Raw genomic sequence first — 27,487 nt, forward strand, 5'->3', positions numbered from 1 at the left:
ACGTCAAGGCTGTACATTGTCACCCTGCTTATTTAACTTATATGCAGAGTACATCATGAGAAACGCTGGGCTGGAGGGAGCACAAACTGGGATCAAGATTGCCGGGAGAAATATCAATAACCTCAGATATGCAGATGACACCACCCTTATGGCAGAAAGTGAAGAGGAACTAAAAAACCTCTTGATGAAAGTGAAAGTGGAGAGTGAAAAAGTTGGCTTAAAGCTCAACATTCAGAAAACGAAGATCATAGCATCCGGTCCTATCACTTCATGGGAAATAGATGGGGAAACAGTGGAAACAGTGTCAGACTTTAGTTTTCTGGGCTCCAAAATCACTGCAGATGGTGACTGCAGCCATGAAATTAAAAGACGCTTACTCCTTGGAAGGAAAGTTACGACCAACCTAGATAGCATATTGAAAAGCAGAGACATTACTTTGCCAACAAAGGTTCGTCTAGTCAAGGCTATGGTTTTTCCTGTGGTCATGTATGGATGTGAGAGTTGGACTGTGAAGAAGGCTGAGCACTGAAGAATTGATGCTTTTGAGCTGTGGTGTTGGAGAAGACTCTTGAGAGTCCCTTGGACTGCAAGGAGATCCAACCAGTCCGTTCTGAAGGAGATCAGCCCTGGGATTTCTTTGGAAGGAATGATGCTAAAGCTGAAACTCCAGTCCTTTGGCCACCTCATGCGAAGAGTTGACTCATTGGAAAAGACTCTGATGCTGGGAGGGATTGGGGGCAGAAGGAGAAGGGGACGACAGAGGATGAGATGGCTGGATGGCATCACTGACTCGATGGACTTGAGTCTGAGTAAACTCCGGGAGCTGGTGATGGACAGGGAGGCGTGGCGTGCTGCGATTCATGGGGTCGCAAAGAGTCGGACATGACTGAGCGACTGAACTGAACTAGACTCTATTGTGCTGTTGTTCTCTCTTTATTCAATGTTCTCTTTTCTTCCTTTCTTGGATTATTTTTTATACCCCATTTTTTTCTACTTCAGTGGCTTATTGCAAACTTATAACTATTTTTTTTTAGTATCTACTTTAAAGTTTAGCGTATTTATCATCAACCTGTCACCATCTAACTTTAAGTACACTTGGCCCTCTGTATCTGTAGATATGGAACCCACGGACAAGCAGAGTCAACTATTTTACATCATTTTATATAAGAGTTGTGCATCAGTGGATTTTGATATCTGAGGGAGGTCACAGAACAAATCCCCCTGAATACTTACAGATGACTGTAATATTTTACCACTTACAGTATAAAACCTTTACAAAAAATACTTCCATTTTCTCCTCCTGGCCTCTGTGCTATTGTCGTATGTGCTTTAAACAGCTAATTACATGTTAAAGAGATTTCTACCTTATGTCTTTTGTTGATCTGTTTCTATTGATTGATTTTCCTCCTCATCATGGGTGGTATTTTTCCACTTGTTTGCATGCTTATCAAGTCTTATCTGGATACCAGACATTGTGAATTTTACCTTGCTGAATGCTGGATAGTTCTGTTCCTATAATGTTCTTAAGGTTTGTTCTGAATGCAGATGAACTCCTTAAAAATGATTTGACCATTTTGTCTTGTTCTTAAGCTTTGTTAGATGAGAATATAATAGCCTTTCATGCACGGCTAATTCTGCCTATTAGCTTTTGGCAATATCCTTCTGAATACTTTATCTTGAATATATCATGTATTAAATGCTTTTTCAAACTTACTTGAAGCAGAAACAGCAGACAACAGTGCCAAGTATAAATCCATCCTCTTTGGCTGAGTGCTGCTCACTAGAGCCAGTATATCATCAGCATGACAAGCTGCCATCAGCCCAGCCCAGACAGCAGGATCACCTAGACATAAGAAATACAATTAGGAGGCTTGTCGATATCAACATGCTGCTGAAAAACTACCAAAACTGAAAGTAAGAGTTTATAAACACCAAAAAATAAAATAAAAAAATGTTATCTACAGAAAAGTTCTATTTTCTTAAAGAAAAACTAACTCATAAGACACAATACAATATCCATCCTTCAAGATTTGCCGTTTTTTCCAAACACATCAGAGGATAAGAAATATCCTATTAAACTCTTCTTCCACTGCTGGTTACATGAGTGGTGCCTAGAGTACTATGCTGTTGTGGAAGGTTAATTACCGTCACATTCACTGAATTCCAAGGACAAGTCTCAGTTGTGTTCATCACTCTGTCCCTATACTAAAGGCTCAGTCACAGGAAAAGCGAGGTAACACAATTTCTCAGTTCTTAAAAAAAGTTTGAAGCAAAGGAAAACCTCAAGACAACTCCATTTTACCTATGTTCTAACAGCCAAACATGAAAGTCACTTTATCATTCCAAGTGAAGCAATTTTGATTATATATCCCTTCATTTATTTGATCTTTTTTTCCTTCCTTCACACCTTGATAGTGGTGAGTTGAGAGGTAATAAAAGAGATTATGAGTACAGACTCTTTTCAAGAGTTAATTGTGAAAACAGAAAGCTGCACTCGGATTTGGAATTTAGGTTTTTTTATTTGCTTGGTCTTGTATTTCACAAATCATATTTTACAGGTTAATATTTTCAGTCCGTTTACCCTTAAAGAAAAAATGGATAATTTTAAAATCCTACAAGAGGTTCCAGTTAACAATACAGTCATTTAAACATACTCCTTAGCTCTAGATTTTAATTTTTTCTTATCTAACTGCCCCATCCAACATATACTGTCTATCAAATGTCTGAAGTAGATCTATTTCATTTACAGATTATACAGGAATCATTAGAGATGTTATGCAGACCAAAAATTTTTACAAAAAATTAAGTAGTTACCTTGATATTACAAAATAGTTTCTGCCCAGATAATGACTACTACTACTAAGTCACTTCAGTCGTGTCCGACTCTGTGCGACCCCATAGACGGCAGCCCACCAGGCTCCCCACCCATGGGATTCTCCAGGCAAGAACACTGGAGTGGGTTGCCATTTCCTTCCCCAATGCATGAAAGTGAAGATAATGACTAGCTTATTTTAAATATCATAGAACATCAAATCCAGAATAAGAAAATGGGGACAATTTCCAAGAATTTATGATGCGATCTGAACACTATATAATGAAAGGCACATGACTGAGTCTTAGGCCTGGGGTTTTAGGTCTAACAATGCCACTGATGAACTGTGCAGCCACCTTCCCTTTGGAACACACACTTTTATAAAACAAGGCATCTAAATTAAATGACAGTTCAGGTGCCCTGAGGTGTAATATTCTGTAATTTCAACTGAAGTGGACTCAATTTCTATATTTCTAAGATTAAATGAACAACTCATTTAAGGCTCTTAGGGTACTGTATAGTTTAGATTTTGGGGGGAGGGATAGACATTAGCTGGAAGCAACTTCTCTTGCCATAAATAGTTCAGAAGAATTGTTGTTTTCTCTTCTAGAAATAACCAGCAACTCAAATTCCTTATGAAACAAAGTGATAATTAGTATACATATATACAAATATGTATACATATACACACATATATACATATATTATACTAGAAATCTAATGTTTTTCATATACTTGGCTAAACATATCTTTTAATATCACAGAATCATTAATCTAACAGACATTGGATTTCTTTCTATTCAACTCTAAATTCTTGGGATTACATTTAAATTTCTGAAAAGATTCCTTGGAGTACCATCTATCAAAACTTTGTTTAACTAAAGATCAATAAAGCCTAGGTATACAGCCACTACACATAACTACAATTACATTCACTTTCCTGGGCAATCTTACCTTTCTTAAGTGTATCTCACTTACATAATCAAAGACTTACATCAATCATTCTAGATCCACAGTAAGAATTCTTGAGAGCAATTCTATACCTAATAACTTGCTTGAGAACACTTTTAAAAATCAGACACTTACCTAACATGTAACACAGACAAAACCAAATATTTACGTTCCTTTTTATTCTATTTCAAAAAGGAAAGAAAAAATAAACAAGGACAGGTCTGTCTACTTGTTTTATAAAATAATCTCTGAAGTTTAGTTACAAGCTTTATAATTTATTGTGAGGATGACATCAAATCTGTTCTTTGTACAATGTTTCCCCACAGTCCCTGGCCAAAAGCAATAGCATTCTGATCAAACAAATGTTTGAAGTGCTCTGGTGGAATATATTGTTTAAAGCTTATGTTTTATATTAAAAACAATATTTTGTAAAAATATACCCCATAACCCTACTTTGCCAGACTTTCCAGTTCTCTAAAGCATTTTTCCAGTAGTAGTAATGGAAGAAAGCTGATGCCATTTATAGCAATTCCTCGGGCCTTTGGTGATCAATGGTACACATAATTCTGGTTAGAACTGAGAAGAGGTTAGTTCAGGTGAGGTCAGCACCCTGTCAGTTCTAACAGTTACAACAGAATACATATATCCACTCTTCAAGAAACTAACTATACATAAAAGTAACTAAATATGTTTATTAAATAATTTAGTAGCTATAGATAAACCTCATTAAACCTGACTGATAGGAAAACAGACATAAAACTACTTCTTGAAAGTATATAATTCAGATTTTCAATAATGGTTAATGACCTATCTTTAAAGAGATATTCCTCTGAGCCTACTCCAGTAACTAATTATCTCTCAAGTATCAGTAGCTGAATGCAGATAATCAAATAATATGCAAGATCTTAAAATATTTTAAAATTCTCTCATTTCATAAAAGTACAAACTTTGCTTCACAAATGTAAGATGAACAGAATCCTATGTATGAAATGGATTATATTATATTCACCTGGAGAAAGGAGAGCTGCCTTCTGAATGGTCTTTAGTGCAGTATTTTTCTCATCTTCTGCTGAATTGCTTCCCATAGCCAACTGATTTACTGCAGTGTACAGTAATGCCTTCTACATAAGAGAAAAGAGAGTGTTAACCAATTCTCTTTACAGCTCCTTGACTTTCAAAGTGATGAAAAATAGTACTATACTGAATATGATGTGACTCCTGAGCTTAAGAAAAAAAATTACTCATTCATCAATAATATTATTTAACAAGTAAAACATTGCCCTGAAGTGGGGCAAACTAACCTTTCCATGATTTGAGTCCAGAATATGAGCCACGTTTCCTGCCACTGCACCTCCCTATAATAGTAAACAAATGATTACTTAGATAAATGCATAAACTTCCATGAAAAAGTAAAAATTAAGACTGATAGAATCTTTACATTAAATCATTTGAAAGGTTCAGTTTTATCACATTTATATTAACTTTTAAACTTCCTGAGAAAGTGAAAGTGTTAGTCATTCAGTCATATCCAACTCTTTGTGACCCCATGGACTGTAGCCCGCCAGGCTCCTCTGTTCATGGGATTCTCCAGTCAAGAATACTGGAGTGGGTTGCCATTTCCTTTTCTAGAGGATCTTTCCGACCCAGGGATCGAACCAAGGTCTCCCTCATTGCAGGCAGACTCTTTTACCCACTGAGCCACCAGGGAAGCCTTTAAGCTCTCTAAGCACCAACTTAATACCACTGTTTCAAAAAACTAGTTTAATATTTTTATAAAAGAAAATCTTTTCTACTATGAGAATTTCAACTCTGCTCTTTTACAATTTTCATTAAAGGTCCAAGAATTACATGATTTCACGGTGGTAACAAACAAACATACAATTTTCTAACAATATACAAGATTGTGAAACAAAGAATCAGTGGAGATTCCACAAAACTTATTTTAAGATAAACTAATATAACTTCACTCCAAGAAAACATAGTATTTTTAAAACATCTATAGACCCTAGCAAAATAGGTAATTAAAGTTCAGAGCATCGTGAAACTCATCACTGCCTCAATAATCTACTCAATACTAAAAATAAGGAAAATCTATGCAGCATCCTAGGCTTCATAAAGTTGGCTTGAAATTCTTAATTTTTAAAAATTCAATTAGATGTTTCACCTGATAAAGTAAGTTGTAAGAATGATCTCATTTTAAATTAGAAGTATACTTCTAATGTATATTTCATTTTACATCATTAAGTGTATCACAAATATTTTTTTAAATATTTAAAAATTTATTTTTAAACTTAATAAATTTACACTTAATTTAAACTTAAAAATTTTACACTTATTTAAAATAAGTGTATCACAAATATTTTAAAAAACATGTCAATATAAAACAAATAGAAGATGAATTTAAAAAAAAGAAGGTTCACGAGTAAAGTCTGAAATGATTCATCACCACAACTACTAACTGTGATTTTGCTCAAGTTATTGAATCTTTATGTCTCAAGGACCCTCCTCTACAAAATGAACTTAATTCCAGCTACTTCATAATGCTTTTGAGATTAAATGACAAGACAGATAAAAATGCCAAGCACAGTAGTTGGCATATAAATGCTTCATTCCAGAGTCTAATAATGATGGTCTTTCAGGTTCTTGGAACAAAACATTCACTGAAAATAACAAACTGTAGGATAAAACTTTGCTACTCAGTGTGACCTGTATACCACCGGCAGAACTGACATTGTCTGGGAGGCTGTCAGAAATGCAGAATATCAGGCCCCACCCCGCATCTACTGAATTAGGTTTAAACAGAATTATGGGGTAATTTCATTCCATATTAAAGTTTAATAAGCACTGGGATAAAATATAAGAAGCATGTATTCTTAAAAGCACTGGCTAGCTGACAAGATATTTAGGACTTTTCAAGCCAAAACTAAAAGGGAAAACTGAAATCCACAGAGGTATAAGTGAAGGAAGTCAGTTTGCAGTTCCTAAACAATTTTAATTTTCAGTTTGAAGGACTTATAGGTGAGAAATTAGAGCCCAGGATTCACACAAGGAGCAAGTATATAGGAAACCTGCATCAAAATAAGCTGAGATTCCCCCACTCCTGGCCAAGGGGCTATGCACTCAGATTTAAGGTGAATCAGAACTAGACCAGGATTCAAATGACTCTGAAAACCCAGGCACACAGTAGCCTGTATGGTCCAGAAAGCTCAAGCTATAAACCTTCTTTAAGGTGGTTCCAGATTGGTGCAGCTCCCAAGTACTGGCATTAAAAAGTACAACTTCTTTCTACAGAAGCGTACCTTAATACTAGGTAGGCCTTAAATTATTTCCACAAATAATCTTCAAGTTTACACAGTCAATCAACAAACAAGGCCAGTATGAAACCAACAGAAATAACAAACAAAAACAGATGTACTAGACTTCAGATATTGGCATTATTAGATGTAGTAAGTGTTCAAAACATAGTAGTTACTAGTATTATGTTTACTAACTAGTGTAAAGTATAAAAGGCCATATTAACTATAGAAATTAACAAAATACTGACTCCTGAAAATACCTTGCTCTTAAGAACTAACAACAGTGAAAATCCATTTTATGGAACATCAATGACTTCATATTTAGCCTTATATTTTTAGACATAAGCACTGTTCTAGTTGTTATTTTCTTATCTTTAAGAAACTTAAATAAAATTATTTGGGGGTATTCTGAAACACAATAGCAATGCTTCCGAACTATGAGCTGTGCTTAGTCGCTAAGTCGTGTCCAACGCTTCAAGACACCATGGACTGTAGCCCATCAGGCTCCTCAGTCCATTGGGATTCTCCAGGCAAGAATACTGGAGTGGGTTGCCATGCCCTCCTCCAGGGCATCTTCGCAACCTAGGTCTCCTGCATTACAGGCGGATTCTTTACTGTCTGAACCACCAGGAAAGCCCAACTTAATCTATGTATGTTCAAAAAAGCCCACCTCCTTCTTTGTATATTCCATAACACCCCAGCAGCACAACAGTACATGGAAGAAACTCAGTGTACTACTTGCTGAATAACTAATAAACAACTTCATTAAATAACAGAACTCCCTCGCTATATTAATTATTTTCCAGAATGATAACAGCAATACTTTAAAATTACATATTACAAACTAAGCTACTTTACCTTTGGTCAGAAGTTAGAATGTTACTCACCTTTGCATTTCGTTGAGTATACTGGGCAACCACTCGGGACAACAGGGACCAAAGAGCAGGATCAGCTGGGTTACTGCAACAATCATCAAAAGCAGAGGGCTTAGAGATGGGAGTTACTTTAACCACAAAAAGTACAAAAAAAAAAAAAAAATCAACAATTTATTTAGTACCTAAGTTAAAAATCTTTTTTTTAAATTTATTTTAATTAGAGGCTAATTAGTTTACAATATTGTATTGGTTTTGCCATACATCAACATGAATCTGCCATGGGTGTACACGTGTTCCCAATCCTGAACTCCCCTCCCACCTCCTTCCCCATACCATCCCTCTGGGTCATCCCAGCGCACCAGCCCCAAGCATCCTGTATCCTGCATCAAACCTGGACTGGCGATTCGTTTCTTATATGATATTATACATGTTTCAATGCCATTCTCCCAAATCATCCCCCACCCAACAGAGTCCAAAAGACTGTTCTATATATCCGTGTCTCTTTTGCTGTCTCACATACAGGGCTATCGTTACCATCTTTCTAAATTCCATATATATGTGTTAGCATCCTGTATTGGTGTTTTTCTTTCTGGCTTACTTCACTGTGTATAATTGGCTTCAGTTTCATCCACCCCATTAGAACTGATTTAAATGTATTCTTTTTAATGGCTGAGTAATACTCCATTGTGTATATGTACCACAGCTTTCTTATCCATTCATCTGATGGACATCTAGGTTGCTTCCATATCCTGGCTATTATAAACAGTGCTGTGATGAACATTGGGGTACACATGTCTCTTTCAATTCTGGTTTCCTCAGTGTGTATGCCCAGCAGTGGGATTGCTGGGTCGTATGGCAGTTCTATTTCCAGTTTTTTAAGGAATCTCCACACTGTTCTCCATAGTGGCTGTACTAGCTTGCATTTCCACCAACAGTGTAAGAGCGTTCCCTTTTCTCCACATCTTCTCCAGCATTTATTGCTTGTAGACTTTTGGATCGCAGCCATTCTGACTGGCGTGAAATGGTACCTCATTGTGGTTTTGATTTGCATTTCTCTGATAATGAGTGATGTTGAGCATCTTTTCATGTGTTTGTTAGCCATCTGTATGTCTTCTTTGGAGAAATGTCTATTTAGTTCTTTGGCCCATTTTTTGATTGGATCGGTTATTACAAAATAGAAAGCCCAGAGTTAAACCCATGCACCTGTGGACACCTTATCTTTGACAAAGGAGGCAAGAATATACAATGGAGAAAAGAGAATCTCTTTAACAAGTGGTGCTGGGAAAACTGGTCAGCCACTTGTAAAAGAATGAAACTGGAACACTTTCTAATACCATACAGAAAAATAAACTCAATGGATTAAAGATCTAAACATAAGACCAGAAACTATAAAACTCTTAGAGGAGAACACAGGCAAAACACTCTCCGACATAAATCACAGCAGGATCCTCTATGACGCACTTCCCAGAATATTGGAAATAAAAGCAAAAATAAAAAATGGGATCTAATTAAAATCAAAAGCTTCTGCACAACAAAAGAAACTATAAGCAAGGTGAAAAGACAGCCTTCAGAATGGGAGAAAATAATAGCAAATGAAACAACTGACAAACAACTAATCTCAAAAATATACAAGCAATTCCTGCAGCTCAATTCCAGAAAAATAAATATCTTTTAAACATCTAAAACAAGTTCAAATTAATTGTCCACATGTGGTTGGAAGTGTGTGAATTTTTAGAAAGAATATTTTATCTCTTTATTAAAATAAGAAAGAAAAATCAGCAATGTGATTAATACAGAGCCATGAGATCTAATCAGGAAAGGTTAAAGAAATTTAATATGTCACATTCAAAGAAAACAGAGATCAGAATTATGGAAGGAAAATAAACTAGATATAACACTTTTCTGTTGAAAATAAAACAAATAACCACTATGACTAATGATAAAAGCTTTCTATTTTCCAAATTTTCAATATATTAATGAATGCTGAGTGGCCAAAAAATTCCTAAAACCATTAAACTGAACAGTATCAAATAACAAACGGACAATATCACCAACTTGAGAGTTTGTAAGGATTTTCATACAAAAAAAGATTTGGGCCTTAATCTGAATAAGGAAAATTTTCTGTTCTTTATCAACCGAATTTTGTATTTAAATCACTAGACATGAAAAAACTGTCAATTACCTGGTCCAATATACAGTTTCATAAAACCACAACCTGGTTTCCAAATATACTCAATTACCTTGTTGTATAATCTTAATTGGAAAGATGCCCCAGAGGAGGGCATGGCAACCCACTCCAGTATTCTTGCCCAGAGAATCCCATGGACAGAGGAGCCTGGTGGGCTACAGTCCATGGGGTCACAAAGAGTCAGACACGACTGAAGTGACTTAGCACGCACGCAAATAATCTTAGTAAGGTCTAAACAGCAAAGACAATCTCATCAAGGACAATGGGACAGCAAGTTGACAAGTGCAGACTTTACCTGTGAACAGCTTTGGACGCTTGTCTCTGCACTGCCACGCTGCGGCCTTGCAGGGCACAGATGGCTGACGTAAGAAGGCTCCTCTGATAGTCACTGTTCGGTTTGCTGTGCTTCAGTAACTCATTAAGGGCAGCCTTTGACAGTGTAGCATCCTGCATTGCCAATCCGAGAGCACACAGGGCTTGAAGGCTTTCCGTTGTTGGTTCCTTTAAGATAGAGCTGTAAATATATTTTTAATCGCCTATTAGCCATGAGTACAATACTCTGTAGCTATTAGAACACACTGAACAGCTGAAAAAAACAGTGTACTTATAGATTCACCAAACTACGGTCCAGTTCTATGATAAATATAAAACTAAGTTCCATGGTTTCTAGGAACCATAACTTCCCTGAATTTCTAAAGCAGTTAGAAGGTACCAAGGGCCTTTATAGAGCATCAGTAGCCAAATTTCTTTTCTGGTCATTTTATCTACATTTAGAAACAAATACACAGCACAGTCTCTTTGGGTCTCACAGTTCTAGGTAAATAATTAAAATAATTTGCTAAAATCTTTTGATTTCAGTAAAATCCTAAAAGGTATGAATAATAAAGAAAAATCCTTAATCTAAGATCTGATTTTTATCATTTGCAAAAACAGTCTGTCTTGCTGCTCTGTGGTATTTGAAACCAGAGCTAGTATATGTAAGTACAAATACAACCTATATCCACCATATTCCAAGCGAGCATATTTATAATTGAAGGAGAATTTAAATTTTGTATGTAAGCATCCAATTTTTCTTTTCCTTCTTCAACTGTGAAATTTTATGGAGGTAAAAGTCACTAATGTTAGGAATCCTTATTAATTTAAATGAAGAAAACAAGCTCTTTACAAACTTAATAGAACTTCTAATAATAATTATGAATGTGTACTGTAACAAAACAAAGGAATTTTTAAAAATCTGTTAAAATTCATTAAAATATAATAGAAATACTTACAACATTACAAAACATCACACACCTACCACTATGCCTTTCTATTGTTGGGGTGGGAGGATAAATTGTTTAGAATCTGACTTTGAAAAATAGGTACAAAATCATGAATTTTCACAGGCAGCTCTGGATTAAACTTAAAAGAATCCACAGGAACTCTTTTTACCATAAAGGTTAATGGAAGCATCCGAATATGGAATGGTATCATTTAGTAAGTCATTTCCATCAATACAAATAACCCAAACTGTAAGTTGGACAACAAGGAGATCAAACCAGTCAATCTTAAAGGAAATCAGTCCTGAATATTCGTTGGAAGGACTGATGCTGAAGCTGAAGCTCCAATACTTTGGCCACCTGATGCAAAGAGCTGACTCATTGGAAAAGACCCTGATGCTGGGAAAGATTGAAGGCGGGAGGAGAAGGGGGCAACAGAGAATGAGATGGTTGGATGGCATCACTGATGCAATGGGCATGAACGTGGGCAAACTCCGGAAGATGGTGAGGGACAGAGAGGACTGGTATGCTGCAGTCCATGGGACTGCAAAGAGCCAGACTCAACCAGGCGACTGAACAACAACTAACAACAAAAGAAGACATTCTAATCTGTGTCTTGGTTCAAAAGGGAAAACCCCTTACTACTCTAATATTTCTTAATATACAAAATCTACATTATTACTGGAATGACCACATCCCATTAGGCTCACATGTGCTGAATGCACAGACCTGCAAGCTGTCCTGTACCACGTGCTATGGATTTTACATGTAATTATTTATATCATAAATTCTATGATGCTGGTAATCGGATTTTTTCCCCTTATATACTGAATTTATGCCTATTCCCCTTAAGCACCTAGGACACTGCTTAGTTCCCAAGATATGAATGCCAAACAAGATCAATAAAGAACTGGAATCTTAATTTTTCACAGAATGTCCGTCAGAGAACAGAATCCAAGGGGCAGGAAAGGGAGCAGTTTGAAAGATGACACACAGAGAACCAAAAAGAAAGAAACACAGATCATATAAACTACTTAGTCGGGGATTCAGTAACACACGAAAAAGGAGGTAAAGGCCTTCCCTCACAAGAGAATGAGAAAAGAATAATATTCTATTATTTTTCTCTACTTCCTTCAATGTTCAAAATTGTTTTCGTTACTGTTTTAAATAGTAACCCAATATTAATCTGAGTGAAAGTCAGTAAGTCATGTCCAGTTCTTTGTGACCCCATGGACTATAAAGTCCATGGAATTCACCAGGCCAAAATACTGGAATGGGTAGCCATTCCCCTCTCCAGGGGATCTTCTTAATCCAGGGTTTGAACCTAGGTCTTTCGCATTGCAGGTGGATTCTTTACCAACTGAGCCACCAGGGAAGCCCAAGATTAATGTAATCATATCTAATTTGGGGTTACTTTTGCTCTTGATAATTTACAGCAATATATTAGCATCTATGATTCTTTTGGGGGCTTCCCAGGTGGCATCAGTGGTAAAGAACATGTTTCCTAACACAGGAGACATAAGAGATGCAGATTTAATCCCTGGGTCATGAAGATCCCCTGGAGGAAGGCATGGCAACCCACTACAGTATTCTTGCCTGGAGAATCCCACGGACAGAGGAGCCTGCAAAGCTACAATCCATGGGGTCTGAAGAGCTGGGCATGACTGAAGCAACTTAGTACACACACAATTCTTTTTCCCAAGCTATTTAAAAATTTGGGTCTTCTGAACATGAGTGTATCCATGTAAAGTGACAAGATTTTTTAAATTCTGACTGGTTTTCTCAAAATAGCTAAGAGAAGGAGAATGAATTGCTTACTTATTATACAAGAAAATTACTTTAATCAGGATGAGACAAAAGTATCACAATGAATAAACAAAAACAAACCTTATCCTATAAGAAGTCATCTTGACCTAGTTACCATCTAATAATCATTTCCCCCTATCTTTGTAGGGGAGCATAATTTGGAGACTCATGAAGGCACTTTTTTGGTTTTCACAATGAATGAAGAAAGCAATTAGTGTGATGGGAAACAGAGATGTGATCTTCCTACAAGGGGTGGAAAATTTCTGTATTATGAAGATCTGTACTAAAAATCTGTACTAAAAATGTCAATAGAGCACTCACTGATAACCACTGGCCAATAGCATACATTAATTATCTACTGCTTTTTAAAGATTAAGGTCAACTTTCTCAAAAAATTTTTCAAAAAGTCAAAAAGTACCTTATAAACCACATATATCAGAGACTACTATTTTATTAAATTATCTCCAAAATACAGAAATAGTTACAAGTTATACTGGTATATATACTTTCTTTAGACGCAACTTTAAATTAACTTTATCAGGTTAACCTGAAAAGGGAAGAGGAAACACAATCTCTTTGGAAACCCACTGGGCTGAAAACAAGCCAGTTATGAATGCCTTCATTAAAATTTTATAATCCTAAGAGAACAGCTTGGAGAAGGTAATGGCATCCCACTCCAGTACTCTTGCCTGGAAAATCCCATGGACGGAGGAGCCTGGTAGGCTGCCGTCCATGGGGTCGCTAAGAGTCGGCATGACTGCGCGACTTCACTTTCACTTTTCAGTTTCATGCATTGGAGAAGGAAATGGCAACCCCCTCCAGTGTTCTTGCCTGGACAATCCCAGGGACGGGGGAGCCTGGTGGGCTGCCGTCTCTGGGGTCGCACAGCGTCAGACACGACTGAAGCGACTTAGCAGCAGCAGCAAGAGAACAGCTGATCAATTACTGTTTTAAAAAAATAAATAATACACACAGACTACAGGATGGTTTTGAAGAACTGAATGAAGCCATGATCTCTAGCTAACCAGGTGGGTCTGATCCCTTCTGTTCACCAAAAAGTTCCTAAAACATTAAGAAATTCATTTTACGTTGCTTCCAATTTTAACCCAATATTTTTAAGTATCTGGTCATTTGAGTGTTGATGTCGACTATACATACCATTTGAATAGCAATGTCTTGGCTACGTCCGTTTTTCCTTGTTTATACTCCGCTATTGCCAGAGCTGTCAAGATATGAGCTTTGTCTTGCTCCGATTCAACAATAGTCAAGGCTCTCTCATATGCTGTTACACAGAATTGGAAACAAAAACAAAACAATATAAAAGCAATCCTGAATGACAAATAATGGGATTTTTCCTTTCCTAATCCTATTTTTTAAAACGGTCTAACTAAAATTATATCTTATTATGTCCTTGATCTCAAGTGAAGAGAATAAAATTTTGTAATAACCTAACTTGGTTTAACTGTTCCAAGGTGATTCTGGAATATCATTAAGATTATCATGTGATATTCCTCAATTCTCATCTTGGGAATCTATAGGCAAGTCTGAGTCACTATCTTCAAAAGAAGTGGAGGCCTACAGTCATTGAGCTTTCACCCAAATTTCCATGAAGAAACAAGCAACTCCATTAAGCAGTTTTTACAATGAGCTGCACACACACATAGGCTGGGCCCATACACGGGGAAATGCACTCAAAAGCATTTTTGGAGAAACCAAAATATTAATATATTATCACAAACAATGTCTGAGGTCTTTGTTTACCAGAAAAGTACCCGGAAACACTGTGGAGTAGTAAATACTTGCTTTCAGTGAAAGTGAAAGTCGTGTGTATAGTGTAGTGTATAGCTGTGTCCGACTCTTTGCAACCCCACGGACTGTATAGTCCACGGAATTCTCCAGGCCAGAATACTGGAGTGGGGAGCCTTTCCCTTCTCCAGGGGATCTTCCCAACCCAGGAATCGAACCCAGGTCTCCTGTATTGTAGGCGGATTCTTTACTAGTTGAGCCACCAGTGAAGCCCAAGAAAACTGGAGTGGGTAGCCTATCCCTACTTCAGGGGATCTTCCTGACCCAGGAATTGAATCAGGGTCTCCTGCATTGCAGGTGGATTCTTTACCAACTGAGCTATCAGGGAAGGCCATTTGTAATCTTGGGTCTCAGTTTCCTCATCTAAATAATAAAGGTAACATTCAGTTCATAACACTGCTAAAAGAACTATTCATCATCATGTACTAAATGAAGGAACAGATAAAAAGTACCTATTATCATATCTCTTGTCAGATTTTTAATAAACACTACAATCCCGACCAACATCTTAGAATTATACCTTTCTATGTATAAGCTCATTATGATTGAAATTCTCAGCTCTGGAAAAGTAGGATGTATCCTTAAGCTTTACACAACATACTTACCTTTGCTGCTCTCCTTATACAGACCCTTCATAAATAAAGCTAATGCGAAACCTATGATGTCTTCTAACTCCTCAAGGGGTGTTGACTTAAAAGCCTGGATAGCTTTATCATATTCACCAATGGAACTAAGAAGCAAAACATAACTTACTTTTAATATCAAAAATCATTTTGGCTTATATCATCAAAATACAGAAATATAATTATACTAAGGTTCTTTTAACAACTTAACGTACTTCATCTCTCAGTGTTAAAGCTGCAGAAAAGACTTATATTAAAATAGAAGGCATATCACTTATTTCAAATAGGATATACCAGAGGGATTTAACTTCACACTTTGCTTCTTTTAAATTATATGTGAAAATGAACAGCTCTGCTGAACTGTCTTTTTTTTTTTAATAAACTGCAAAACTAATACAATTATGTAAAGTTTAAAAATAAAATAAAATTTAAAAAAAAAAGAAAAAAAATAAACTGGTCTTTTTTTTTTTTTTAATAAACTTGAATTAAACTCTTAAGTTATAAAAATAATTTCCAGTTGACCTTCACAATAATTTTTAAGCTTAATACATTAGCTAAAAATTACCCTGTGACCATGGGTTTAGCATCTTTGAGAAGCTTAGTAAGTCATAATCAAGCCCAGCCTTTGTGTAAACTGCACATCCATTTTTTTTGAAGTGCATATAGATATACTAAAATTCCACAGACAAAATCAAACATTATCTTCTCTGTATTTAATATGAATTAAAGTAAAAACTGCAACATATAATACTAAAGTAGAATGCCTTTTAATAACAACAACAACAAAAAAACCTTTTGTTTCTTTAAAAATAAAGAGATGTTGCCACCACCTGGAATAGACACACTGTACCTTTGAGACTCTTATTTCTGGTACCTGTCACTATATTCAGGAGCTTGCTTCTATTTTTAATGTGTTTTTGGAAATCTTTTTAATCTTGGAAGAGTGGCTGGGAGCTAAAAATATGGGCAACATTTGCTTCTGAAATTAATTTTATGAAGGTAAAAGAATTTAAAAATCAAACGCAAATTTTGACAAATATTTAATGAAGGGAAGCGAACTACCTTAGGTGTTTATGGATACACACATGTATTTTAAAAATATTTTTTTAATGAACACCATCTTCAAACATTTGATTACTTTTATAGAGAAAAGACTGGAGGACACAAGGGCTTCAACTTTATTTGTAACTTTTTTTCTTTTTAAGGAAACCTGAAGCCTATCAACAGAATTTTAAGATCTGTGCTATCTGAAGCGTAACTATTCACCGAATCATGCTCCATACTCTATTACTGTATTTTGCATGTTTAATATATTTCATAATAAAAACAAGTTAAAAAGAAATCAGAGGACCTATTTTTGATGGGAGGTATAAATTTTCCTCTAAAATAGTTACATTATATGAACCATCTAAGTAAAGCAAACAGATACTTTGTTCCATACAGCTTCTACAACAAAATCTTAGAAGTGACAGTTCTATCAACTCCTAAACACACAGTTGAAAGGAATTAAAAGGAAAAACAATCAAAACGGGGAAAATTTTCTATCTACAGGTAGCAGATATGATTCAGTTAGACGGTTATAAAAGAACTGGCTACCTCTGATTTTTACTGTGTAGCTCCTTAAAAAGATGTAGGTACTAATACCAAAATACCAAACTATAGGTCTAATAAATAAGGTGTTTCAAACAGGAACATTCAGTTTTGGGGGCAGCTCTCAATTTGAGGTGAGTCTCCTTAACTTGAGCCCCAAACCATCCTCCCCTTAACACTCCTATTGTCCAGACCTAGTTCTAACCTCTGAAACAACTGGTTTCCCACCTTTTTTAAAAGTCTTTTTCGAAGTCAGAAGTCACTGAGAATCTAAAGAAAATTATATTGCTCCCTCGCCATCCTCAAAATGCACAGACAAAAATTTTTGTGTACTATCTCAAAAGGGTTTCTGGACCCTTAATCCCACTCCCAGTTTAAGAACAGACATCAAATCAGAATAAATCTAATCCACTTTCAATTAACTAGGCTTCTGCTATCAGAAAGAGGAACTGCCTCTTCTATCTAGTTCACATCCCTCAGTTCTGAACCTGCTCCTCCCAAAGGACACTGAGGCTGGGACTGGAAACTGTTAACACAGCTTGGGACGGTGGGAATGATGTGCCCTGGGCGGATGTCATCACTGTGCTCATTCACACTCGCCCCACTCTTTTAGAGACTGGGCATCACTCAATAGCTCCACAGCCTTCACCAGAAAAACCTAACAGATCCACAAAATCAATGGGGAAAAATATGCTTACCATAACAATCTGCCATAATTTCTTACTGTAACATAATAAGCATCTCGGTCTTCTGCAGTCTGTAACAACAAAATTGCCCTTTAAAAAAAAAGGACAAAGCATTTAAAATTATCTACGTGCAATAGCATTCTTTCACTCTTCCTCCTTAACAATCTACAGATTTTTGTTTTCATTTAATTATTTAACTAGTTCCATAATAGCTTATTTATATTTTATTAAATTGGTACCACAAAAGCACTTAATAGATTTTAGACTGTTAATAATGAAATGGCCTCTTGATATGTGAAATCACTTATCATACTTGAGTTTTAAATATTCCAGAAAATTTAATTCAAATGTGGGAAACAATTGTGTCAATGTTTTAAAGTTTTGACACGTTTGAAGTACACAGAATTTGATGTACATAGTACACTCTTAAAATTATTTATATACTAGTAGTTCAAGGTAGGGACTTAGGAAATTGAGTGCTTTCATGTGCCTTTACCTGTTACGTACAGAAAGACATTCAGGCAATCCTGAATTCAGAGAAGGGAATGAGTCATCAGGAGTCCTGAGAGGTTTAGAATAATATAACAACATGCTGACAGCCCATTTACCTTCTCATGCTCAGTCTCCTTTGGGCAAGCAGGAAAGTGTCTCAACAACTAAAGGAGTTGGATATTTAATAATACTTTTTTTTTTTTCTGTTTTTCTGTTTAAAGATTAGCCAGGAAGAAATATCCAAGAAAAGCTTTTAATGCCTTTGACATTACATGAAAAACAAGGCAGTATTATAGACATAGTAATAGTAAACTACCTGTCATAGTAAAAACTATACCTGCAGTTATATTATTACCTAATTTGTAATTTCAAGTCACAAACACTTGTTTAAGGCAGAAAACAAGAGTGGTATAAGTCAAGAATGAGCGGTGTATATCCAGGTGACTGTGAAGTGAAGTTAAAGTCGCTCAGTCATGTCCGACTCTTTGTGATCCAATGGACTATACAGTCCATGGAATTCTCCAGGCCAGAATACAGGAGTGGGTAGCCTTTCCCTTCTCCAGAGGATCTTCCCAACCCAGGGGTTGAACCCAGGCCTCCCACATTGCAGACGGATTCTTTACCAACTGAGCCACAAGGGAAGCCCATGAATACTGGAATGGGTAGCTTATCCCTTCTCTAGTGGATCTTCCTGACCCAGAAATCTAACTGGGGTCTCCTGCATTGCAGGCGGATTCTTTACCAACTGAGCTATCAGGGAAGCCTAGGTGACTGTGGAGTTGCCATTTTAGCCAAATGTATAACCAATGTTAGACTTGCAATATTTGTGATTAAAACGTATACCAGAAAAAGGAGCAAGCATTCTAAAGCTGTCTAGTTTCTCTGTTTTGGTTTCCCTGGTGGCTCTGATGGTAAAGAATCCACCTGCAATGCAGGAGACCCAGGTTCGATCCCTGGGTCGGGAAGATCCCCTGGAGAAGGGAATGGTTACCCCTCCATTTACAAGGGGCTTCCCAGGCGGCTGAGCGCCAAAGAATTGATGCTTTTGAACTGTGGTGTTGGAGAAGTCTCTTGAGAGTCCCTTGGACTGCAAGGAGATCCAACCAGTCCATTCTGAAGGAGACCAGCCCTGGGACTTCTTTGGAAGGAATGATGCTAAAGCTGAAACTCCAGTACTTTGGCCACCTCATGCGAAGAGTTGACTCATTGGAAAAGACTCTGATGCTGGGAGGGATTGGGGGCAGGAGGAGAAGGGGACGACAGAAGATGAGACGGCTGGATGGCATCAATGACTCAATGGACGTGAGTCTCAGTGAACTCTGGGAGTTGGTGATTGACAGGGAGGCCTGGTGTGCTGCGATTCATGGGGTCGCAAAGAGTGGGACACAACTGAGCGACTAATCTGATCCCAAGCGGCACTGGTGGTAAAGAACTGGGCTGCCAATGCAGGAGACCTAATGAGACGAGAGTTCCATCCCTGGGTCAGGAAAATCCCCTCGAGAAGGGCATGGCAACCCCCTCCAGTATTCTTGCCAGGACAATCCCATGGACAGAGGAGCCTGGTGGGCTTCGGTCCATAGGATGGCAAAGCGTTGGACACGACTGAAGTGACATAGCACTGCATATTTCTCTGTTTAAAAATCCTGTTCCTTGTATTCTATCAAATTTCTACAGTTACTTTATTGGTAACTTTACTGCAGTGGTGAAAGAAATAGTATTGTGGGTTTTCATACACCTCTCCCCCACACACACACCTCCCCCGCACACACCTCCCCACATACATCTCCCCTCAACGCATACCTCCCCCCAACACACACCTCCCCACACACACACCTCCCACACACACACCTCCCCCGCACACACCTCCCCACATACATCTCCCCTCAACGCATACCTCCCCCCAACACACACCTCCCCACACACACACCTCCCACACACACACCTCCCCCGCACACACCTCCCCACATACATCTCCCCTCAACGCATACCTCCCCCCAACACACACCTCCCCACACACACACCTCCCACACACACACCTCCCCCGCACACACCTCCCCACATACATCTCCCCTCAACGCATACCTCCCCCCAACACACACCTCCCCACACACACACCTCCCACACACACACCTCCCCCGCACACACCTCCCCACATACATCTCCCCTCAACGCATACCTCCCCCCAACACACACCTCCCCACACACACACCTCCCACACACACACCTCCCCCGCACACACCTCCCCACATACATCTCCCCTCAACGCATACCTCCCCCCAACACACACCTCCCCACACACACACCTCCCACACACACACCTCCCCCGCACACACCTCCCCACATACATCTCCCCTCAACGCATACCTCCCCCCAACACACACCTCCCCACACACACACCTCCCACACACACACCTCCCCCGCACACACCTCCCCACATACATCTCCCCTCAACGCATACCTCCCCCCAACACACACCTCCCCACACACACACCTCCCACACACACACCTCCCCCGCACACACCTTCCCTGCACACACCACCTCCGCACACACCTCCCCCACACACACCTCACCTCAACACACACCTCCCCTCAACACACACCTCCCCACACACACACCTCCCCCGCACACACACCTTCCTGCACACACACCTTCCTGCAAACACCTGGCAAAATAACTACAGCCTTCAGTACCATCTAGTGACCACTTCTGTGAACTACAGAGAGAGCCACACAAGGACGGCAAAGCATCTGGGATACCATGATTATTTTTTATCTGACAGGTTTCTATTGATTTAGGGCAATGATGTACCTCAGAAGTTAGGCATTCAGGTTTTTTTTTAACTTTTCATCTAGTACCCATGAGATCAGTGTGATTTTCTCATTCACAGATGAGTGAATTTGCAGCGAAGAAAAACCTCAGGTTAATTTCACTTCCCATCACTCTCCGGGCTGGTCGTCTCCCTCGCACACACTGTCCTGGTTTCCCCAACGTCCAGGCCGCTCCTGCTTCAGAACACTTGCTCCTGCTGTTCCCTCTGCCTGGAATACTCTCTCCCTGAGGACCAAATGACTTATGGCCACCCTCAATGAGGCCAGACCTCAACTGCCTGCTCAGGAAACCTACCTCTTACACCCACCTCAAATCCACTGCCCCTCCACTGTCTAGCCTTTTACTCTTCTCTGATTTCCTTTCTTAGCAACTGTTACCATCACAGATGTCTATTAGCTTACCATGTACCTCACCCCCACCAGAAATGAGCTCCATGAGAACTGAGCCTACGTTTGTTTTAATTCACTGCTAAATTGCCACAGCCAAGGACACTGCATGACACACAGCAGCAGTTCAACAAATATTTACCGAATGAATTAACACTATGTAGTCAACATTAAAATGATTTAAACAAACACATAATTTCTTTTCATTTCTGAAATCTCACTTCTTATCTGAATAAATCCATGTATTTAATAAAGCAAGACAAACTATAAATGGACAGATTTTTCTAAAACAAATCTGAGAGGGTTTTTTGTTTGGTTTTATTTTTTTTCTTCTCTCTCTCTCAGGTTGAGCAACAGAAACCAGAACACAGTTGAAAATTTAGAACTGTATTTTTTCATCTTCAAAATGTAGTAATAATAAATAATGAAAGGTCAGGAAAGGAATCAGAACATTTTATTTGTACCTTCTTCAAGAAAATGAGGCTCCATTGGCCAACTGACCAAGAAGGACCACGTTTAAATTCAAGGGGCCTTTACCTGTGGTACACATTTGCTGCTTCCTTCTTCAGCTGTAGATGTTCATTTAAGTAACCCAACATTGTGAAAGCGGGAGCATAATTCTGAATTCTCTCTGGAAATCCAAAAACATCTTTTCTCAATATGTGCGTAATGGTTGTATTTGTAAAAACATTACTTTTGTTTTCAAGTTTTTCGATACTTTAAACAGTAGATTATTTCCTGAGGTCATGTGCATTGCTAAGAATAGAAGTTGAGTTTATCTTGACTATAAAATACCAGTAATCATTCTATAACTCTTTTAAATTATTGAATAATATCTATAGTTACATGTGGCTTCTATTCATGTTTCAAAGTTTAAATACATTTTTATTCCCAAAGGTATAACAATTTAAAATCAGAGTTCATGTTAAAACTAGTCATCTAAATTATAAGGAAATTCAGTTCTTTGGCTAATCACATAAACCTTCCTTGATTAGATTTAGCAACAATTTATCTTGGTGATTCTGTTCCAGTTTCTATGCACTTTTTTTCAAAAAAAAAAAAACAACAATCAGTGTTGTGCACTAGAAAGAGAAGATGATTTGGGCACTTTCAATGCAGTATTTTAAATTCTAATGTCAAAAAACATCATAAAACTATAAAGGAAATATACAAAGGAAAAAGAAATGCACCTGAATTATGAACTACTTAACTTAATTTGTGCTGGGAAGCAAGCCTTCAAATCTCTTATTGAGCTGTTTAACAAAGTGGAGCACAATCCCATCTTATGTGATAGTTAGGCTCACAGTATAAGATGAAAATCACACAAAGTGATTCTTGAAAAATTTTTAAGTCATCTCACAAGGAGAAGGTAACCAAACTGAGTCAAAGTGAATGAGGAGATTCAGGCCCTGGACTCACGCTGAAGCCAACAGTCAGTGACAGATGTTATCTCCATTTCTCTTATCCTCGCTTTCTCACCTTTCTGCTTCTAAATTAATATAGTTTTTGGCCAAGCACATATAGTTGAATTTGCTAAATAAGTATATGACACAGCTCCCTCAGAGACTCAAAAACCTAGCTATGTACAACTGTCAGAGAAAGTTCGTTGTTCTAGGCATTTCAATTTTGCAGAAAGCTAAATGTTTCAGTTCAGTTCAGTCACTCAGTCGTGTCCAACTCTGCGACTCCATGGACTGCAGCACACCAGGCCTCCCTGTCCATCACCAACTTCCGGAGTTTACTCAAACTCATGTCCATTGAATCCGTGATGCCATCCAACCATCTCATCCTCTGTCCATCCCCTTCTCCACCCGTCTTCAATCTTTCCCAGCATCAGGGGCTTTTCAAATGAGTCAGTTCTTTGCATCAGGTGGCCAAAGTTTTGGAGTTTCAGCTTCAGCATCAGTTTACCTCTATGTAAAATCCTTCACAAATGTTTCCCATTCTGTAAGGAAACCTATCAGTAAAATCTCTGATCCTACATTTTCTCAGCAAGGCTCTAGGAGGTATTCATTCAAGTCACTCATTTGGGCACACTGCATAACACGTTAATGTCTCAAAGTGCTGACGTTTACAAAGGACTGCCTTATCCTCAAGTGTCCCAGGCTCAGTGCAGGCAGAGTATTACCAGCCTGCAGATTACAATGATGCTGCATTTCTCTTCTGGTTTTCAGTTTACCTGATTTCTTCATACTTGTTTATGGGAGAAAAGGGCAAATTCATGTCTTAACTAATATTTAATTTGGAATTAACTTTAAATTCTTTAAATTATCTCAACAATTATTCATATATCTTGCTATATAACAGGTGCCGTACCCACGTATTTACTCAAGACCACTTGTGCTGCTGGAATTGCATTCATCTGGAGGATGTTATACCGGTACAGCTCTGTGTCTCTGTTGCTCTTATCTTGCAACGTTGTACAGACCCAATACGCATAACCTATTGCTCCCTCAGTCTGTAAGAAAAGCCAAATAAGCAGACACAGAGTAATAAATCTGCCAAGAAAAATTAAGAAACAAAACAATGTATTTCAATACAATAAATATCAGATCTTCGTCTTCTAAGTCAGCTATTAAGTGCCTTTAAATAAAAGGTCACTATGATACAACACAACTAAGAATATATTTAAATCACTTGCCTCAAACCTAAGTAGAGGAATAAGTGGGATAAATAAAGAGGAGAAAACAGAGACTGTCCTGATGGTTTGGTATGATTCTCAACATCATTCCCCTAGGTCAAACAAATAATGACCAATCAAAAGATTTCTAAACGCTTTCATAAATAATCTAAAAATGTCAACTAAGTCTAGTGTTTATCTCAGTTTACTTTTTTTTTGAATCTGTTTCTATTCTGCATGACTACTGCATCTATTAGATTCCAAAGTCATTTCTTCATCAGCTCTTGAAGTTCTTTAATGAGAGTTTATCTATTTTTCAAGAAAGAACAAAGAGTAGAGACAACTGCTGTCATCAGCATCTGACATCACCATGTATTTGTTTTCTCAACAAGGGTAATTAAAAGTTTATTCATTAACGAATTCTGAAGAATGCTCAAATTCTTACGTGCATACTGAGTTCTGTAGTGTGCCTGAACAGATCCATGGTGTCGTAACTTCCAACTGTCTCTGCAATTAGAGCCTATAAAAGGAAAAAAGAGGATCTTAATATGTTCAAAAGGAAAACTACTACTACTACTAACAATAAACAAGTTTTTGGAGGAACCAAAGGTTTTTCTAACTGTGCTTAAAAGCAAAGTTAATTTATTTTTCAATCTTGACTACCATATTCCATGGCTCAGAGGACCAGAATGACTTGTTAAATGAGCCTTTAAGCTGATAGACACTTGAAGAACTCCATTGCAATCAGACAGTGGTGGAATAATCCACATGAAATTCTTCAGAATCCTGATAAAGCTATGCTACCTTCTCCCTTCACTACCCAGCGTGCCCCCGCACCGGCCCATCAATTCATACAGGTACTTGGTTAATCACAGGGTCACCTAAGATTCAACTGGAAAACTTTTTAAAAAGGAGATCTCACCCCTAGAAATCTAGCTTCCATAGATCTGGGTAGAGTCTCAACATGTTTATTTTTAAAACTGCCTCAGGATTTCAAATAGTAAGACTTTATGGTAGTTAAAATTAATTTCAAGCTCATCTATCTTTTATAAGAAAGCAGGGTTTTTTTAATTATCATGCACTACTAATTAAGAAATTAATATTAAGCTTCACTCTATCATTATCATTTTAATTAAATCTACTAGTTACCTCCTGAAACAAATTATTTGTAAGGCCAAAAATAATTTAAAGATAAAAAAAAAAATACTTAAGTGACTCTGAGGAGCACCTAAGATCTACTGACCTCCATCAGTGCTACTCAGAGTGAAGTCCCTGGACCAGCAGCATTGTCCTCACTTGGGAGTAGTTAGAAATGCAAATTCTCAGGCCCCCAGGGCCCAAAACCTTACACAGAGATTACTGTGGTAACGCCACTGTTCTCAAATGCTACAACAGCTAATGGGAACAGGAGTTTGCCTTTTCTAACTCTGGGAGCTTCACCCATTCAATTAACTAGAATCAGACCCAAAAGCCAAAATACAACAGAAGATACCTAATCACTGACTACGAATCACTGATATGAATGAATATAAAATTAAAGACATACATGCATTAAAGTACTCAGAATGTTCATCTCACGCTCTTCCTTGGGTTTTGAGTTTTAGTAAAATGAGGCACAATAAAGGGCAGAAATGGTATGGACCTAACAGAAGCAGACAAAATGTGGTCCACTGGAGAAGGGAATGGAAAATCACTTCAGTATTCTTGCCTTGAGAATCCCATGAACAGTATGAAAAGGCAAAAAGATAGGACACTGAAAGATGAACTCCCCAGTTCAGTAGGTGCCCTATATGCTACTGGAGATCAGTGGAGAAATCAGAAAGAATGAAGAGACAGAGCCAAAACAAAAACAACACCCAGTTGTGGGTGTGACTGGTGATAGAAGCAAAGTCAGACGCTGTAAAGAGCAATATTTCATAGGAACCTGGAATATTAGGTTCATGAATCAAGGCAAATTGGAAGTGGTCAAACAGGAGATGGCAAGAGTGAACGTCGACACTCTAGGAATCAGCGAACTAAAATGGATGGGAATGGGTGAATTTAACTGAGATGACCATTATATCTACTACTGTGGGCAGGAATCCCTTAGAAGAAATGAAGTAGCCATCATGGTCAACAGAAGAGTCTGAAATGCAGTACTTGGATGCAATCTCAAAAACGACAGAATGATCTCTGTTCGTTTCCAAGGCAAACCACTCAATATCATGATAATCCAAGTCTATGTCCCAACCAGTAATGCTGAAGAAGCTGAAGTTGAACAGTTCTATGAAGACCTACAAGACCTTTTAGAATTAACACCCAAAAAAGATGTCCTTCTCATTATAGGGGACTGGAATGCAAAAGTAGGAAGTCAAGAAACACCTGCAGTGACAGGCAAATTTGGCCGTGGAGTAGAGAATGAAGTAGGGCAAAGGCTAATAGATTTGCCAAGAGAATGCACTGGTCATAGCAAACACCCTCTTCCAACAAAACAAGAGAAGACTCTACACATGGACATCACCAGATGGTCGACACCAAAATCAGATTTATTATATCCTTTGCAGCCAAAGATGGAGAGGCTCTATACAGTCAGCAAAAATAAGACCGGGAGCTGACTGTGGCTAAGATCATGAATTCCTAATTGCCAAATTTAGGCTTAAATTGAAGAAAATAGGGAAAACCACTAGACCACGCAGGTATGACCTAAATCAAATCCCTTACGATTATACAGTGGAAGTGAGAAATAGATTTAAGGGACTAGATCTGATAGACAGAGTGCCTGATGAACTATGGACGGAGGTTCATGACATTATACAGGAAACAGGGAGCAAGACCATCCCCAACAAAAAGAAATGCAGAAAAGCAAAATGGCTGCCTGACGAGGCCTGACAAATATCTGTGAAAAAAAGAGAAGCGAAAAGCAAAGGAGAAAAGGAAAGATATACCCATATGAATGCAAAGTTCCAAAGACTAGCAAGGAGAGATAAGAAAGCCTTCCTCAGTGATCAGTGCAAAGAAATAGAGGAAAACAATAGAATGGGAAAGACTAGAGATCTCTTCAAGAAAATTAGAGATACCAAGGGAACATTTTATGCAAAGATGGGCTCAATAAAGGACAGAAATGGACCTAACAGAGTAGACGATATTAAGAAGAGGTGGCAAGAATACACAGAAGAACTGTACAAAAAAGATCTTCATGACCAAGATAATCACGATGGTGTGATCACTCACCTAGAGCCAGACATCCTGGAATCTGAAGTCAAGTGGGCCTTAGGAAGCATCACTACG

At 38.0% G+C, this 27,487-nt stretch overlaps 1 protein-coding gene across 4 annotated transcripts in view; it reads right to left on the reverse strand.

The window, feature by feature from the left end:
• The window catches only part of TTC37 (tetratricopeptide repeat domain 37), a 100,844-nt gene that overhangs the window by 31,663 nt on the left and 41,694 nt on the right, over positions 1-27,487 (reverse strand). For all 4 annotated transcript variants that reach the window (XM_010831944.1, XM_010831945.1, XM_010831942.1 and 1 more), the window contains 11 exons: positions 24,666-24,740; positions 23,917-24,058; positions 22,138-22,231; positions 17,905-17,982; positions 15,599-15,723; positions 14,346-14,469; positions 10,418-10,636; positions 7,947-8,019; positions 5,065-5,118; positions 4,773-4,884; positions 1,715-1,843 (listed from right to left, as the gene is read on the reverse strand). In XM_010831944.1, the coding sequence (XP_010830246.1) occupies positions 1,715-1,843; positions 4,773-4,884; positions 5,065-5,118; positions 7,947-8,019; positions 10,418-10,636; positions 14,346-14,469; positions 15,599-15,723; positions 17,905-17,982; positions 22,138-22,231; positions 23,917-24,058; positions 24,666-24,740 (1,225 nt within the window). The remainder of the gene's footprint in view (positions 1-1,714; positions 1,844-4,772; positions 4,885-5,064; positions 5,119-7,946; positions 8,020-10,417; positions 10,637-14,345; positions 14,470-15,598; positions 15,724-17,904; positions 17,983-22,137; positions 22,232-23,916; positions 24,059-24,665; positions 24,741-27,487) is intronic.

This window comes from Bison bison, unplaced genomic scaffold (genome assembly GCF_000754665.1).
Source record: "Bison bison bison isolate TAMUID 2011002044 unplaced genomic scaffold, Bison_UMD1.0 scf7180017864533, whole genome shotgun sequence".
In the NCBI taxonomy this organism is placed as follows: Eukaryota; Metazoa; Chordata; class Mammalia; order Artiodactyla; family Bovidae; genus Bison; species Bison bison.